We start from the raw sequence: 15,950 nt of genomic DNA on the forward strand, positions 1-15,950 counted from the left end.
TGCTTCTCATGCTTTTCTAAATAAGTGTTGGATTGTGCTCCGTTCTCGCCGACACAAACGGAAGATCATGAATGCATTTTCTGCAACAAAACACAGCAGCGCAGATTACAGTTCACTAGAGTGAGCCTGCTTTACGTTTTTATGGACACTACATATTTTAACGTCTGTAAACAAAAATTAAAACTGAAATATTAGTAGTGAAAATTTGTTATTTTTATTAAATACTTAATTTGTGTCATCAAACTTTTAAGATTAGGCTTAAAGTAATGTCAATCGTTTTCTTATTTTTTTATATATATATATTTTGGTGGGTCGTGAAATAGATTACACTTGTCTAGGTGGGTCGTAGAATGGAAAAGTTTGGGAACCACTGCTCTAGTGGTCTAGTCCTTGGACTTCTATCCCTGTCTCATAACTGTACTACCTCTTGTCTCCAGCCGCTTTGCAGTGTAATGTCCTTGGAGGCGCTATAAACAACACAAGCAGCAGACAAGTTCAAGTCGTCAGCCAGTGTGCTTTTTTTCTTCCACCAAGTCATTTGTGCTTCCAGCAATGGCCATGCTGAAATCCACCAAGATTTTGACTAGTGTAGGGGCTCAGGCCTCTGTTTTAGCAGTCCTACAGCTCCGTGCAAGGTAACTCGAGGCTTTGTTTTTCTTGTGTAAACGCTCCGTTGCCAAGTTAGCTTGTGCTAGCGAGTTAGCGGACTGAGAGCTAACGTTAGAGCGGCACAGAGCCAGTTACAGTATGACACTATACTGTAACACATGCATTAACATTGTGCTTATAATACAACATAGTTATTAATGTATTACTGTTTTAGATATTTAACGAGGGTTCTTTTATTCCAACCAGACATTTTAATAGAATATGACGACAGTCATTGTCAGAAATTATCATATATCAGGGCTTTGATAATCGAGCAGAGTTCAGGAGATCCACAGACTGGAGAGATATTTTTTACGTTAAATGTTGATAATGACATTACTGATGTATCAGGTTCAACCAGGACTAACCGGCTACCGTCTGATTCAGGGTTGTTCATAGATTTTTTTTTTATGTTAGTTTGGTGGCATTAGTGCATGATAGTTTGTAAATTTGAGTTAAATAAAGCAGCCTCCTTTGAGATAGATTATTTTCTTTTCTTTTCTTTTCTTTTACTGTTGTTTGTGTTTTTGAAAGTATTAAGTTACATCAGTAATCACTTTTGCTGCTGGTTGCCAGGCACCTAGCCAGAGCACTTTTTAAAGTCATCAATTTAATTTATTTGGTCTGATCATTCATTTTTATCTACTTGTACAATTATTTTTAATTAACCTTAACCTTTTGTAAGCTAGCAGTGCATTTCAATTTAAAGAACATATTAACTAATACATTTATCCATTTATTTTATGTACTCTATCTTGTTTAGTTTAGTAAATTAGTTTAGTACTATATTCATAAGTAGGTACATTTTCTAAGCTACAAAACTTTAAACTCATCACACTTGTAACACCACTAGACATTTTTTCAAAACCCGATCTCATGATTTCATTGTAGTTGCACATATTTTCTTTGCAAATAATCACCGTTTCAGAACCCAAGATCATTGTGATATGTATTGAGAACATTTGGTTTAATCACCAAAACACAACAGTAAGATTGCCTCCGACTATATATGAACTAGCTGTTTTAAATATAGTATTTTTATATTTAACGTTAGTTTTATCAGTATGTTTGAAATTATATTTTTTTGATTATTGGTGATTCCATAGGCTCTCTCTCGCGCACCTGCGCGGTTTAAAACACCAAATAGTTATGTTATGACAAAAACAAAGAGTCTCTCTCATCTCTTGCCCCACCCATGCACGGTAATATCGTGTATCGTCGATCTCATGTGCTGACGATACGACGATTTGAAAAATGACCATATCGCCAAACACTACTTTGTGATTGTGTGTATTGTACTTAAACAATTAAAAATATGCTGAAATATTGAAAAAAGGGCAGTTTGATGATTTGTGATATTAGTACTAAGAGTTTCGAAAATGTATCACTTTCTTGTGAAAATAGTACCGAACCAATTAAAAAAAACACAGTACCTGTTTTGTATCTGCTTATTTTTTTATCTACATTTAATTTAATTTATTTATTTTGTTCCCTTTGAGTGTATATAATTGTGACTTAACATGACAAAAAAAACATGCTCTGGTAATGCCTCATTACACCTACTTCTTCGAAACTGTCCGTTCTCAGTCAGAAGACCGCATCTACATAAAGACCCATATTCTCCTTAAATTACATTATTGCTATTAATTAATGTATTGCTTGTTGTTGAGGATAAAAAAGTAGCAGTGTGTCTCAAACGCAAAAAAAAAAGGGAATGGAGCAACTTTGCATGTACTGTAGTATGGTTTTTATTGTCGTTCTAGTTGCTGAATGATACTGACTGACATTTAGAGCCGGGTTGATATGGGGAGTGTGTGAGCATGACACATGATTGGTTCTGATGCAGAGGGTGGGGTCCTGTATACCTCTTTTCATTGGAGTATTTGCAGTACTTTATGTGGGTGGGGTTTACATTGGAATTATACTCCCATTTTACGCCGTTAATCACAGAGTTGACCTTCTTTATTTAGAAGGACTTGGCCATTCCGAAACTGTGTGCTGAGCATCCATCAGAACTGAAGATGGTACTCCTCTGGTACTGCTTGGTGACTTCAACATCCACCTAGATAAACCCCAGGCTGCTGACTTCAAAACTCTGCTCACCTCATTTGATCTCAAGTTAGTGTCTACTACAGCGACTCACAAATCAGGCAACCAACTGGACCTCATCTACACGCGCTGTTGCTCTGTGGACAACTCTTCAGTTGCTCCACTGCACACCTCAGACCACTTCCTCACTACTGCTAACCTAGCACTTACTCCTGAAGTGCCTCACACTCCAACGCAGGTCACCTTTCGACGGAACCTACGCTCACTCTCTCCATCTCGCCTATCTTCTGTGGTTTCATCCTCGCTTCCTGCACTCTCTCAGTTCTCTGCTCTGGACACGAACAGCGCTACGGACACTCTTTGCTCCACTTTGACATCTTGCTTGGACAACTTTTGCCCACTGTTGTCTAGACCAGCACGCACCGCTCCATCTGCCCCCTGGCTGTCTGAGGTTCTCTGTGAACATCGCTCTAAACTCAGGGCTGCAGAGAGGAAATGGCAGAAATCAAGAAACTCTACAGACCTCAGTGTGTATCAGTCTCTCCTTTCTTCCTTCTCTGCAAATGTCTTGACTGCTAAAACATGCTACTACCACAACAAAATTAACAGCTGTTGTGATGCTCGGACACTCTTCAAGACTTTCTCTTCTCTTCTTAATCCGCCGCCACCACCTCCTCCATCGACTCTTACAGCGGACGACTTTGCAGTTTTCTTCAAAAATAAGACAAGATCCATCAGTGACCAATTCTCCACACCGCAGACTGAGGACAACTTCACAATGACAGACGCACACTCTTTCTCCTCCTTCTCCCCACTCTCAGAGATGGACGTCTCCAAACTTCTCCTGTCCAATCATCCTACTACTTGTCCACTTGATCCGATCCCCACTCACCTCCTTCAAGCGATCTCTTCTTCAGTCATACCTTCGCTTACTCACATTATCAACTCCTCTCTTCAGTCTGGAACATTTCCCTCAGCATTCAAGCAGGCTCGGGTAAGCCCACTGCTCAAGAAACCATCTCTAAATCCAGCGCTTCTTGAAAACTACAGACCGGTATCCCTTCTTCCATTCATTGCAAAGACACTTGAGCGAGCTGTGTTCAACCAGTTTTCTATGTTCCTTGTACAGAACAACCTCCTGGACAGCAACCAATCTGGCTTCAAAAGTGGCCACTCAACTGAGACTGCTCTGCTCTCGGTTACTGAAGCCCTGCGACTAGCAAGAGCAGCTTCAAAATCCTCTGTACTCATCTTACTGGACCTTTCTGCTGCTTTTGACACTGTTAATCACCAGATACTCCTGTCCACCCTCAGAAAGATGGGCATCTCTGCAACAGCACTCCTGTGGGTTAAGTCCTACCTATCTGACTGATCCTTCAGTGTGTCTTGGAGGGGTGATGTTTCAAAGTCACACCACCTTGCTACTGGGGTTCCTCAAGGCTCAGTACTTGGACCACTTCTCTTCTCCATCTACATGACATCATTAGGATCTGTCATTCAGAAGCAAGGCTTTTCTTATCACTGCTACGCTGATGACACCCAACTTTACCTCTCATTCCAACCAGATGACCCGACGGTAGCTGCTCGCATTTCAGCCTGTCTGAGTGACATCTCTAGCTGGATGAATGACCATCACCTTCAGCTTAACCTTACGAAGACAGAACTCCTGGTGATTCCAGCCAACCCATTGCTTCATCACAACTTCTCTATACAGCTGGCCTCATCAACCATTACTCCTTCGAGGACAGCTAGAAACCTAGGAGTTGTGATGGATCATCAGTTAAGCTTCACCGACCACATTGCTACAACTACCCGGTCCTGCAGGTTTGCCTTATACAACATTAGGAAGATTAGACCCTTCCTGTCAGAGCAAGCAACCCAACTTCTTGTCCAAGCTCTTGTTCTCTGTAGACTGGACTATTGTAATGCTCTCCTGGCGGGCCTTCCTGCATGTACTGTCAAGCCTCTGCAATTGATCCAGAATGCAGCAGCGAGGGTTGTCTTCAATGAGCCAAAAAAAGCTCACGTTACTCCTCTCCTCATCAGGTTACACTGGCTACCAGTAGCTGCTCGCATCAAATTCAAGGTACTGATGCTAGCCTACAAGACGACCACTGGCACGGCACCAACTTACCTAAACTCATTAGTTAAAACTTATGTGCCCCCCAGAAGTTTGCGCTCTGCAAGTGATCGACGCCTTGTGGTACCATCCCAAAGAAGTTCAAAATCACTCTCACGGACCTTTTCCTGGACTGTGCCCAGCTGGTGGAATGACCTCCCAATCTCAATTCGTACAGCTGAGTCTTTACTCATTTTCAAGAAACAGCTAAAGACTCATCTTTTTCACCTGCACTTAACCAACTAACACTAGCACTTTTCCTTTTCTTGTCTTTTAATTTTATTAAAAAAATAAAATTTAAAAATTAAAAAAAAACTACCTATGCGTTCTATACTAGACTAACTGAGACTTGTCATGGCACTTGTATACTGTTGTTGTTCTCTTGTTGACCTGACTGCTTCTATTGTTCTCATTTGTAAGTCGCTTTGGATAAAAGCGTCTGCTAAATGATTAAATGTAACAGACACAGACATGCGACATGCTTAACAGTAAAGGGATTTTTAAACTCCAGGTTTGAATTCAGACATGACTGTAAGTCTTATTAATGGTGGTAGAAGAGGTTAGCAGTGTAGTTCAAGCTTTAATGACTTTCCTTCCAGTTGCAAGAACAGAAAATCTGCAATGATAATCGTTTTATATTAAACTTATCCAGCTTGGAAAAATTTTAATGAGACGTCCAAAGAATGGCTGGATATTTCTCCTAATGTATACGCAAATTGGTTTGAGAGTCAGACAGTGTAAAGACAAGGTGGTCTATTTTTAAATATTAGAGATGTTTGAACTTAAGTCTTCGGCACTGCTCCACATTCTTTGGAGTTCACAGCTATAAGAGTGTTTGACCTCAGTTATTTCCAAAAGCGTATTCAAGACTGAAAGTAAAGTGTTATTAGACTTTTATATATCATAAAATATGCTTTAACTTAAATATCAACTTCCTATGACAAAATGCAGTAATAACTATTTGGCTGGAGCAGCATACTTGCATTCAATACTTAACTTGAGTATTTTTTTTTCTCAGCTCATGGTGGACTGAGGTACAGATGGGACCCCCTGATCCCATCCTGGGGGTCACAGAAGCTTTCAAACGTGACACCAACCCCAAGAAGATGAACCTCGGAGTAGGAGCTTATAGAGACGATCAGGGCAAGCCGTTTGTTCTGAGCTGTGTCCGAAAGGTGACATCTTACATATCTTACACACCTTCAAGGGATAGTTCACCCCAAGATGAAAATTCTGTAACATTTCTTCATTCACAAGTTGTTCCCAACCTGAATGAATTTCTTTCAGTTGTTGAACACACAAGAATATTTTGAAGGTCCTTGGTAACTGAAAAAGTTAATGGTAGCTGTTGACTTTAATAGTTTCATTTTTTTTCATATCAAAAATACAATGGAGGTCAATCGCAAGTAGAGGGTGAGCAAATGATGTTAGAATTTTTATTTCTGGGTGAACTATCCCTTTTATTATAATGTAACAATTGCCGTACCTTATGCTATTGTCTTGTTAAGCTTCACCCTGGTTATACTATTTAAACTTTTTTTTTTATAGCTGGCCTACATTTAAATCAGCAATTGTCCATAATGCTATCCATTTCCAATCAGCCAAATAATGCTTTAGTATTCTAATCCCTGCCCAAAACAAATGACAGATTTTGGTATTGTCAGGCTGAGGCCCAGATTGCTGCTAAGAAGTTGGATAAAGAGTACCTTCCCATTGGAGGGTTGGCAGAATTTTCAAAGGCCTGCTCTCAGCTGGCTCTTGGATCTGATAATGAGGTCTTAAAGAGCGGAAGAGTAAGTAGTTTAAAACAAAACATTTTGAAAGAAAGTCTTTTGATTATTAAATTGTTAGATGTGATTGCTAATTGCCAGTTCTCTTTGCCCACAGAGTATCACCGTCCAGACTATCTCAGGAACCGGATCTCTACGTGTTGGTGCTAACTTTGTGGTATGTTATTTTCATACCTTTGTTTGTGTGTGTGTGTGTGTGTGTGTGTGTGTGTGTGTGTGTGTGTGTGTGTGTGTGTGTGTGAGAGAGAGAGAGTTTGTGGTGCTGTGTTAGGCCTGATTGCTCTTGTTCAAGACTATAATAATACCTTTCTAGAACCAAGGCTACTGAAGAAGTGGGTGATAACTGTTGACTGTTCTTATGTCTGGTGATTTTTGATTGAAAGGGGGTTAAAACATATGAAATGTAGCTCTGTTCACTTTTTCTTGGCTAGTCACGATTCCACAATGCGTCCCGGGACGTGTACCTGCCTAAACCCTCCTGGGGAAACCACACCCCTATCTTCAGAGATGCAGGCATGCATCTAAAGGCCTACTCCTACTATGACCCCAAAACCTGTGGCTTTGACTTTAAAGGAGCCTTGGATGATATTTCAGTAAGAAAAATGCTTTTATAGCTTGTACTATATTGGGGATAAACATTATACATTTGTTAGCTCTGATTTTCTTCTGATCCCCCTTTTCTTTGCATAGTCAAGTATTAAAGTGTGGGGAGAATCCTGTAAGATTTATTTATTTAGTAATATTCTTTTTCAGAAAATCCCTGAGAAGAGTGTGATTGTTTTGCACGCCTGTGCTCATAATCCCACAGGAGTGGACCCAAGGCCCGAGCAGTGGAAAGAGATGGCCGCTCTGATCAAGGTAAGTGGTTCTAGCATTAAAATAAATTCCAAAATCCAGCTGACCATAGGTCTCAGAAAACCCACATAGTAAAGTGACAGAGAGATATAGTGGGAAAGGTTATAAATACATTATAAATATAACCTTATCTCTGTGTTTGACCAGTTGGACCAAAAAAAGAATGACTGTCCTCAGTCTCAAGTTAATGGCTTTGTCAGTGATAATAAGTTTCTTCGCTCTCATTTCAACAGAAAAGAAATCTCCTGGTGTTCTTTGACATGGCTTACCAGGGATTTGCCAGTGGTGACATTGATCGTGATGCTTGGGCTGTGCGTTATTTCATTGAGCAGGGGCACAACGTTCTTCTGTCCCAGTCTTTTGCTAAGAACATGGGCCTGTATGGTGAGCACTGAATATATTATTAAAACAAATCCTCAATTTGCACTTATATTACATTTATATACAACACATGCATACAAGATACATTTACTTAAAGCAGCACTAATATATTAGAGTATATATAATATATAGAGTTTTAATTGAGTGTACCTTGAATCTTTGAATTCTCTAAGTTTGGGGACTTTTATGCTCACCAAGGCTGCATTTATTTGATAAAAAATACAGTAAAAGCAGTAATATTGTAGACATTAAAATTTAAGATAACTGCCAAATAAATTTAGTAATGCTGTCAAAAGATTAATCGCAATGAATCGCATTCAAAATAAAAGTTTTTGTTTACATAAACACAGTACACATATATTATTTAATTATTATGAATATATAAATTAGGGCTGAAACGATTCCTCGAGTAACTCGATTACAAAAAATGATAGAAGCAAATTCCTCTGCGTCGAAGCATCTTTTAATTTATTTTAAATCTCACGTCAAGTTCTTTCACAATTATTTTTTTAATGTGACACAACGCGTTTACGTCACCCACAAAGCAGAAGGAGACACAAGCGCTGCGTCCGAAATCGCATACTGCAAGCAGTCAGCAGTGTTTTGATTTGAGGGTGCGGGCAAACGTAAAGAGAACGTCGTGGCTTGTGTCCATTGCAAGATAGAGCTGGCATACCACAACTAGGGCTCTATGATTTCCATGATGCAGTAAACGTGGAGCGAATCGCGGAATCCAGTCATAAAAACGTAATTTACAGTTTAACATGGAATAGCACGGAATTTGCCAAATTTTGAATGAATTAATTAAAAATAGGTCATTGCACTTACATCAAATCACGATATGGACCAATATCTGTAAATATTAAGTCTGGAACATTTAAATATGAATCCTGCATGTTCTGCATGTCTCTGTTAGTGAATGGAGCAGAAGGGCGACTTCCTTTATTATATCACACACACTGAAGCGTGCGTGACGCTCGCGGTGATTTCAGCGTCTGCTGTCTCACTAAATAAGGACGTGAACACATGAACATCTCCAGAACTGCTCTGACAGTCACTTCATGAGCATTTGATCGTTTGATTTTAGTAAAACTAGCGTCACATCACATACACAGAACTGTAAATGTACGTCAACCCGTCAAAATAAAAGTCCGGTTTAGTTTAAAGACAATTCTTTGCCAGATATGTATTACTATTGTTCAGCAGAATGTACATAGCCTACTACAAAAAAAAAATCTAACATTATTTTTTTTAAGGTTTAATCACACAACATTTCTTCCATGTTTTATTTTTAATAGTAAATCCCCTTTGTTTACCAAAAAGTTAAGTTTGCTTAATTTTCAATAATTAAAAGATAAATTTAATTAATTTTTTGTGTTTAATGTTTAATGTGCATCTCAGAAAATGCTTTATTTAAAACCCCAACTGAATGGCACTTAAATGCACTTAATTCATCTTTCAAATGTCAACTTTATTGTCATTGTTCACAGTACAAGTACAGACAGAGAAACAATGGGTAATAATTAAATGTTTACTTTTTATGTATGCATTGCATTCTATGCATTTAAAAAATAAATTAAAAAAATTCTAAAAAAGGAAACTTAGTTGTTCATTTTAAGAGACCAAGGAGTCTTATTTTGTCTTGCATAATTAATATTGCACTTTAATTAAGCAAAAACACATTTTATCTGATTACTCGATTAATCGATGGAATTTTTGGTATAATACTCGATTACTAAAATATTGTCACAGTGTCTGTTTATGTTATGTTTGGATATTCTGGTTTTGACCCTGCCTGGACTGTTTATCCCTTTGGATTACCCTTTAAATAAATGACTTACCTGCAATTGATTCCCTCTCCTGTGTTTTCTGTAACACCGATCGTGACAAATATTCGATAGCTACAGCCCTAATATAAATACACACACATGCATGTATATATTTCAGATTTTTTTACGTTTATATATTCAAAATATATGCCATATGTGAGTGTATTCACATATATGTTATGTTATATATGTTTGACAGCTCTAAAATTTAGCAAGGCTAAATTTTCAGCAGCCATGACTCCAGACTTTAGTGTCATGTGATCCTTCAAAAACCACTATAATATGCCAATTTGGTACTCAAGAATCATTTCACTATATTATATATTATTAATTAATTATTTAGTGGAAACAAATTTTTTTCCAGCATTCTTTAATATTAGAGAGTTTAAAAGAACAGCATTTATTCGAAATACAAGTCTTTTGTGACAATATCAATGTCTTTACACTATCACTTTTGATCGATTTACTGCATCCCCGGTGAATGAAAATCTTCAGTTCTTTTTTAAAAAAAATTGTACTGACCCCAAACTTTTGAATGGCAGTGTAAGTGCTATTTTTTTATATTATGCTAGTACAATTTTTTTTTTCACTAGTTTTTAACTTGTAGTGAAGTGAAACAAAATCTTTGTTGCTTCTTGTGTAAATGTATCATGTTTTGAGATTTATAATGTTTTTGTATTTTAACTGAAATATAATTATTATTAATTCTTAAGAATAGGAAAGTGCTCCAGGTCAGTGCTCTGTACCTTTGTGTCTACAGGTGAGCGTGTGGGGGGCTTCATGGTGGTCTGTAAGGATGCTGAAGAGGCTAAGCGTGTGGAATCCCAGCTGAAAATTCTCATACGACCCATCTACTCGAACCCCCCTATGAACGGAGCTCGTATCGCCTCCACCATCCTCAACACACCTGAACTCTACAAAGAATGGCGAGTCCTGAGATAAAGTCCCATCACAAACACAGCCAATGAGGACTTTACGCTTTACTGTTTTTCTCTTAGGCTGGTGGAGGTGAAAGACATGGCCGACCGCATCATTAGGATGAGGGAGATGCTTGTGTCGAACCTAAAGAAGGAGGGCTCCACTCACAACTGGCAGCATGTCATTGACCAGATCGGAATGTTCTGCTTTACGGGACTCAAACCGGAGCAGGCAAGTCAAGTGGAAATGCATTCTGGGATAAGATCTCTGATAAGACCTCAGCTATTTCCACTACCAACCTTTTCTCATTGGCTTTTCTCTGCTTGTCGTCTTTATGGCTCTTTGTCAGGTGGAGCGTCTGATTAAAGAATTCTCTATATACATGACAAAAGATGGCCGGATCTCTGTGGCTGGTGTGACGTCTGCAAGCGTGGGATATCTAGCACACGCCATCCATGCTGTTACCAAGTGAAGCTGGCTCCTGAGACTGTAGTTGCAGCAGACAGAGAGCAAGAAAAAGTAATATAAATGATTTAGTCTTCTGCTGCATGTCTTTTAGGACAAGATATGAAATAGAACTAATGTAGACTTCCAGTTTACTTGATTTGGTATTATTAATGTTAATTCGTGACTCTGAATAGGAACCCCGCAATAAATAAAGGCAGGATTCTTCCTTTCAAAGTGATAAAAACAAGCTTTAAAGGATATCGCTTATCATGATTTCCTGTGTCAGAACTGATAAGAATGTTTTTGGGGGGTTTTTTTATGGTACAAAATGTTTTGATAGAACAGTTAATGACTGCTCATGTTTTTGTTTTCAAACCAATAACTAAATAAGATTGATTGAAAAAAATTAACCCATATGCTTAAAGTTAGAGAAATCATTGAAAGGAGTAAACCAGATTTCATGTTTGGACATTAATCCTCAGAAAAAAATCTTTGAAGGACTGTAACCAGTTTAACATGATCATTTCACCTAGAGGAGCATAAACAATGACTCTTATCAAACTGATGATTCGGCTTTAAAGGTCTTCTTGAGCCATAATACATTCTTAGACATTTTTATGACTGTAAGACACTTATTCTATACTGCAGCGTAAGCTCATTACTAGTAATGATAGATTGTCCATAATGTGTGCACCACATGTGTTCTGGTGTAATTTAATATGCATTTATCTTGCACTTTTGTCTAGTAGTTCCAAATGTCACACATAAATCATTAGGCATTCGCACTAATTTTGTGTTTTGTCCTGGCCATAAAACTCATGTAATGTCAAACATTTAAAAAATAAATTAAAAAAATTGTCACTGCATCTGTGGACAAAATCGAATTAAGATTCATTTTGGAACGAAAACTGAACAAAGTATAACTGATATTTCAGTGGTTAATTGATGCTTTAAGAAAAGCTTTACGTGTTTAGTGTGTGGATGTTGATAATGTTGAACATACCATGTTTGTAAGGATTATTCAGATTTGAAAAATTGTTCATATATATATATATATATATATATATATATATATACATATATATATATATATATATATATATATATATATATATATATATATATATATATATATATATATAACTAATTAATGTGTTCCTAAAGCAAATTTATGAAATTTATCCCGAAGTTCTCCGGAATAGACATCGAAATGTCACGAGTAATACTGTATGACTCTGTTTAAACAATGAACAAAAGAATAAAGGTGAGCTCAACGAAAACTAGAGTGTTTCATTTTTTGGGGGGGGGGGGGGGTTGCTTATGTAAACATCATTTTGTGGGTCACATGATCGTATTTTAAATTTTGTGAAGGGGAGCTACAGGGGATTTGTCTACTGTGGTGACGCAAATGAGACAGCGGATTCCCGGATCACGTGACGGTACAAGCTATCGTGGTGTCGTCTCATTCAGGATAGGAAATTAAATTCGTGTACTCAAATAAAGTGACAAAATGGCTCATGCGTTTAAAAACTGTTCAAACCTAATGGTCACCGGAGCCAGTCGAGGCCTCGGGCTGCAGATAGTTGAGAGTCTAGTAACGGGAGGCTTCTCTCCCGGGAAGATTATCGCTACTGCTCGCAATCCAGATGGAGCCAAGGTAATGCTGTGAGCAGACAGTAGCAGACCTATTTGCATTAGACATACTATACAAACATTAGAAACCAGCCCAAGGTCATTTATAGTCATCTTAGCTACAGGAGAACTTGCACATGCGTAGTTGAGAATTACAATCAACATGCATTATTTAAACATGAACATTTTAGGATAATATAGCTACATATTATTTAACTTTTAGATTTTTAGTGATGATTTAATTTGTAAAATAATAGATATTTCATGTAGTTTAATTATAACGCGGACCTGAAGGCCACACGTTTAATAATTATTAAAAAAAAAAAAAGTTTACAATAGTTACAAAGGCCTGTTTGTTTTATAGGAATTGCAAATGTTGGCAGAAGAACATCAACACATACACATTATTAAACTGGGTAAGTACTAAAGCACCGTCTAGTCTGAATCAGAGTTTCTCGGCTGGTTTTGCTTCTCAGTTTTTTATTGGACATTAGGTGGCGAGCTAACACCACACACATTTTTATGTAAAACATTAAATAAAATTCTCTCAAGGGTTAAATTAAAGAATTAATATTGCCATGACCTACCATAAAATTGGTAGTTTTATAAATGCATAAACAACAACTGTGTCTGTCTTAAACCTAATGAAAACGGGGAAGAGTCAGATTTTCTTTTAACTTCTTTTTCTTAATGATTTAGTGTATGAGGGCATGTTTTTGCCTAGTTTTTCTTGTTTCTGCGGAAATAAATAAAATAAAAAAGAACTAGCTACCCATTTTTGGCTGTTGACACCAGTTATGAACTGCTGATCTAGAAGAAGCTGTATTTGAAAATAAGAGTTTGTTTATCTGACTCTAATTGTGGACGTCTCTGTTGCTAGATGTTACATGTCAGGAGAGTATAGAGAGAGCTGCATCTGAGGTGGAACAGCTTGTTCATGAGGAAGGTCTGAACTGTCTCATCAACAATGCTGGAATTAATGTAGTTGCCAACCTTGAGACAGTCACCGCAGACAAGATGTTGGAAAACTTCCATACCAACTCTGTTGCCCCGTTGATGATCACCAAGGTTTCATTTCTCAAATTAAATCCAGACACAATATGCACACATATCTACTTCTCAACACAAACGTCTGAAAATGTTCTGACTTAATGCACTTGTCATGCAGGCCATGCTCCCACTGCTGAAGCGAGCAGCTGCAAAGGGCACAGGGATGGGGATGGGCATCCACAGAGCAGCAGTCATCAATATGACGTCTCTTCTGGGTTCAGTTGAGCTGTACTGGGGTGATCGTGCCAACACCTTCAAATGGTACCCATACAGAACATCAAAGGTTTGTGACAGTGTTCCTAGAGCTTAATGTAATATAAGTGTTTACATTAAAAGTCAATTTGGATATTCATGAACATTTATAGGAATAGTTCACCCAAAAATTAAAATTCTCTCATTAATTACTCACCTTCTTGTTGTTCTATACCCATTAGACCTTCATTCATCTTCGGAACACAAATTAAGATATTTTTTGATGAAATCTGAGACACAACAACTCAACTACAATGTTCAAGGCTCACAAAGGTATTAAGGACATTGATAAAATAGTCCATGTAACATCAGTAATTCAACCTTATTTTACGAAGCTACAAGAATACTTTTTGTATTCAAGTCACTTTTTGTATTGTGTTCGGTACACTTGTGAGTGGTGGTGGACTGACCAGAAGAGAAGAAATGGTTGAATAAAGTTATTTTTGTTTTCTTTACACACAAAAAGTATTCCCGTAGCTTCATAAAAATATGGTTGAAACACTGTCGTCACATGGACTGTTTTAACAATGTCCTTACCTGTCTATGTAGGGTCAGAAGGGTCCAGGATTTCATCAAAAATACTTTAATTTGTGTTTCAAAGATGAACAAAGGTCTTATGGGTTTGGAACGACATGAGGGTGAGTAATTGATGACAGAATTTTCATTTTTGGATTGACTATCGCTTTAATTGTTTTGTTGAAGCTCAGTTTTCTATGGAAGCCCGTTTCCGCAATGAAAAAATTAAATGAAAAGGTAATTGTGAACCTTTTATCTTACAATTCTGACTTTTTTTCTGAGATCTTGGAGTATATTCCTCACAATTCTGACCTTTTTCTCACTATTTCTTTTTAAAAAGTCAGAATTACAAGATACAAACTTGCGATTGCAAGAAAAAAATCTGAATGGCTTGTGTATTTGCAATTCTCACTTCTTTCTTAGGGTTCTGAGAAAAAAAACCTGAACTGTGAGATTGCAACTGCAAAATCCTTTTTTGATTTTGTGGTGAAAACAGGCTTTCATAGTTTTCTTTATTGAAGAATACAGTATGTCTGTGAATATATGAGTTGAGATATTGAGATGCATTTGATTTGCATCAGAGTGCACTGAACATGGTCACCAGATGCTTGGCAGTGGACCTGGAGGCAGATGGGATCCTGTGTATGGCTCTGCACCCAGGCTGGGTACGCACTGATATGGGTGGACCTGAAGTGAGTCTCTTTCTTCTATCTGTTCTTTATCACGGCTATCGGCTAAGCAAAAGGTTACAAAACTTCTAAAAAGAGAGACAGACTCTTGTGGTTTGTGGATTGTTTCGTTTACAGGCACCATTGAGCCCTGAGGACAGCATTTCCTGTGTGTTGTCTGTGATTGGTGGTTTGACTGAAAAGGATCATGGGTCATTTCTTCACTATACTGGTGAACAACTACCCTGGTGATGCTGCAGATGTTTTCAGATGCAAGGAAAAAGAGGCTTTATTTTTGTTTTGCTATACATGTATATTTATATACTGAATAATCAACATTCTTGTTCTTATCATCCCTGCTTATAAAATGTTATTTTATTATTTGGGATGGTGAATGTGACAGCAATAAGAGAGGATCATGATTAAATTATTTTGACATTGGCATTAAAAGCACTGAAATAATGATAACATCTTGTAAATGATAAACCATCTTTTCATCACTTATTCTTGTTTAACTGCAACAAACAGCCAAAAATTTGCGAATAACATTCAGATTTTAAGCTATAATCGTAAAATAAAGCAGGGTATGACAGTCATCAGAAAAGGACAACAAAAACTATGTTTTAGCCTATTTATTATTTATTTATAGCTTTGTAAAGCATAAAAATGATGTATGTGGCGTTTCACATTAAAGATTGTACTGAGTTTGCTATTATTGTTAAATCATAAAAATATAGATGTATGAATAAAGCTGTATTCTGGAACATCTTTGAATATTCCGATCACTTGGTGGCAG

At 37.4% G+C, this 15,950-nt stretch overlaps 2 protein-coding genes across 2 annotated transcripts; both read left to right on the top strand.

Moving 5' to 3' along the window:
* The first annotated feature begins 456 nt into the window (after positions 1 to 456).
* On the top strand, positions 457 to 11,825 carry got2a (glutamic-oxaloacetic transaminase 2a, mitochondrial). The gene is made up of 10 exons (XM_059506480.1): positions 457 to 635; positions 5,835 to 5,991; positions 6,481 to 6,609; positions 6,704 to 6,763; positions 7,038 to 7,199; positions 7,360 to 7,464; positions 7,695 to 7,845; positions 10,432 to 10,597; positions 10,670 to 10,820; positions 10,939 to 11,825. Exons 1-10 carry the CDS (start codon positions 553 to 555, stop codon positions 11,059 to 11,061), a joined length of 1,287 nt encoding a protein of 428 aa, XP_059362463.1. The 5' UTR covers positions 457 to 552; the 3' UTR covers positions 11,062 to 11,825.
* A 573-nt stretch (positions 11,826 to 12,398) lies between these two features.
* si:dkey-12e7.4 (uncharacterized protein LOC558132 homolog) lies at positions 12,399 to 15,918 on the top strand. The gene is made up of 6 exons (XM_059506481.1): positions 12,399 to 12,693; positions 13,033 to 13,084; positions 13,549 to 13,736; positions 13,837 to 14,001; positions 15,068 to 15,178; positions 15,293 to 15,918. Exons 1-6 carry the CDS (start codon positions 12,547 to 12,549, stop codon positions 15,404 to 15,406), a joined length of 777 nt encoding a protein of 258 aa, XP_059362464.1. The 5' UTR covers positions 12,399 to 12,546; the 3' UTR covers positions 15,407 to 15,918.
* Positions 15,919 to 15,950: the final 32 nt, after the last annotated feature.

The sequence above is a fragment of the Carassius carassius genome, chromosome 23 (genome assembly GCF_963082965.1).
Source record: "Carassius carassius chromosome 23, fCarCar2.1, whole genome shotgun sequence".
NCBI classification, from domain to species: domain Eukaryota; kingdom Metazoa; phylum Chordata; class Actinopteri; order Cypriniformes; family Cyprinidae; genus Carassius; species Carassius carassius.

Excerpts from the sequence above, each read along its gene's own strand:
- si:dkey-12e7.4 (XM_059506481.1), top strand. The coding sequence starts at position 12,547 with ATGGCTCATGCGTTTAAAAACTGTTCAAACCTAATGGTCACCGGAGCC. Across the intron at positions 13,085-13,548 it reads CATACACATTATTAAACTGG|ATGTTACATGTCAGGAGAGT; the intron begins GTAAGTACTAAA and ends CTCTGTTGCTAG. Across the intron at positions 14,002-15,067 it reads ACCCATACAGAACATCAAAG|AGTGCACTGAACATGGTCAC; the intron begins GTTTGTGACAGT and ends GATTTGCATCAG.
- got2a (XM_059506480.1), top strand. The coding sequence starts at position 553 with ATGGCCATGCTGAAATCCACCAAGATTTTGACTAGTGTAGGGGCTCAG. Across the intron at positions 7,200-7,359 it reads GAGCCTTGGATGATATTTCA|AAAATCCCTGAGAAGAGTGT; the intron begins GTAAGAAAAATG and ends ATTCTTTTTCAG. Across the intron at positions 10,598-10,669 it reads CCTGAACTCTACAAAGAATG|GCTGGTGGAGGTGAAAGACA; the intron begins GCGAGTCCTGAG and ends TTTTTCTCTTAG.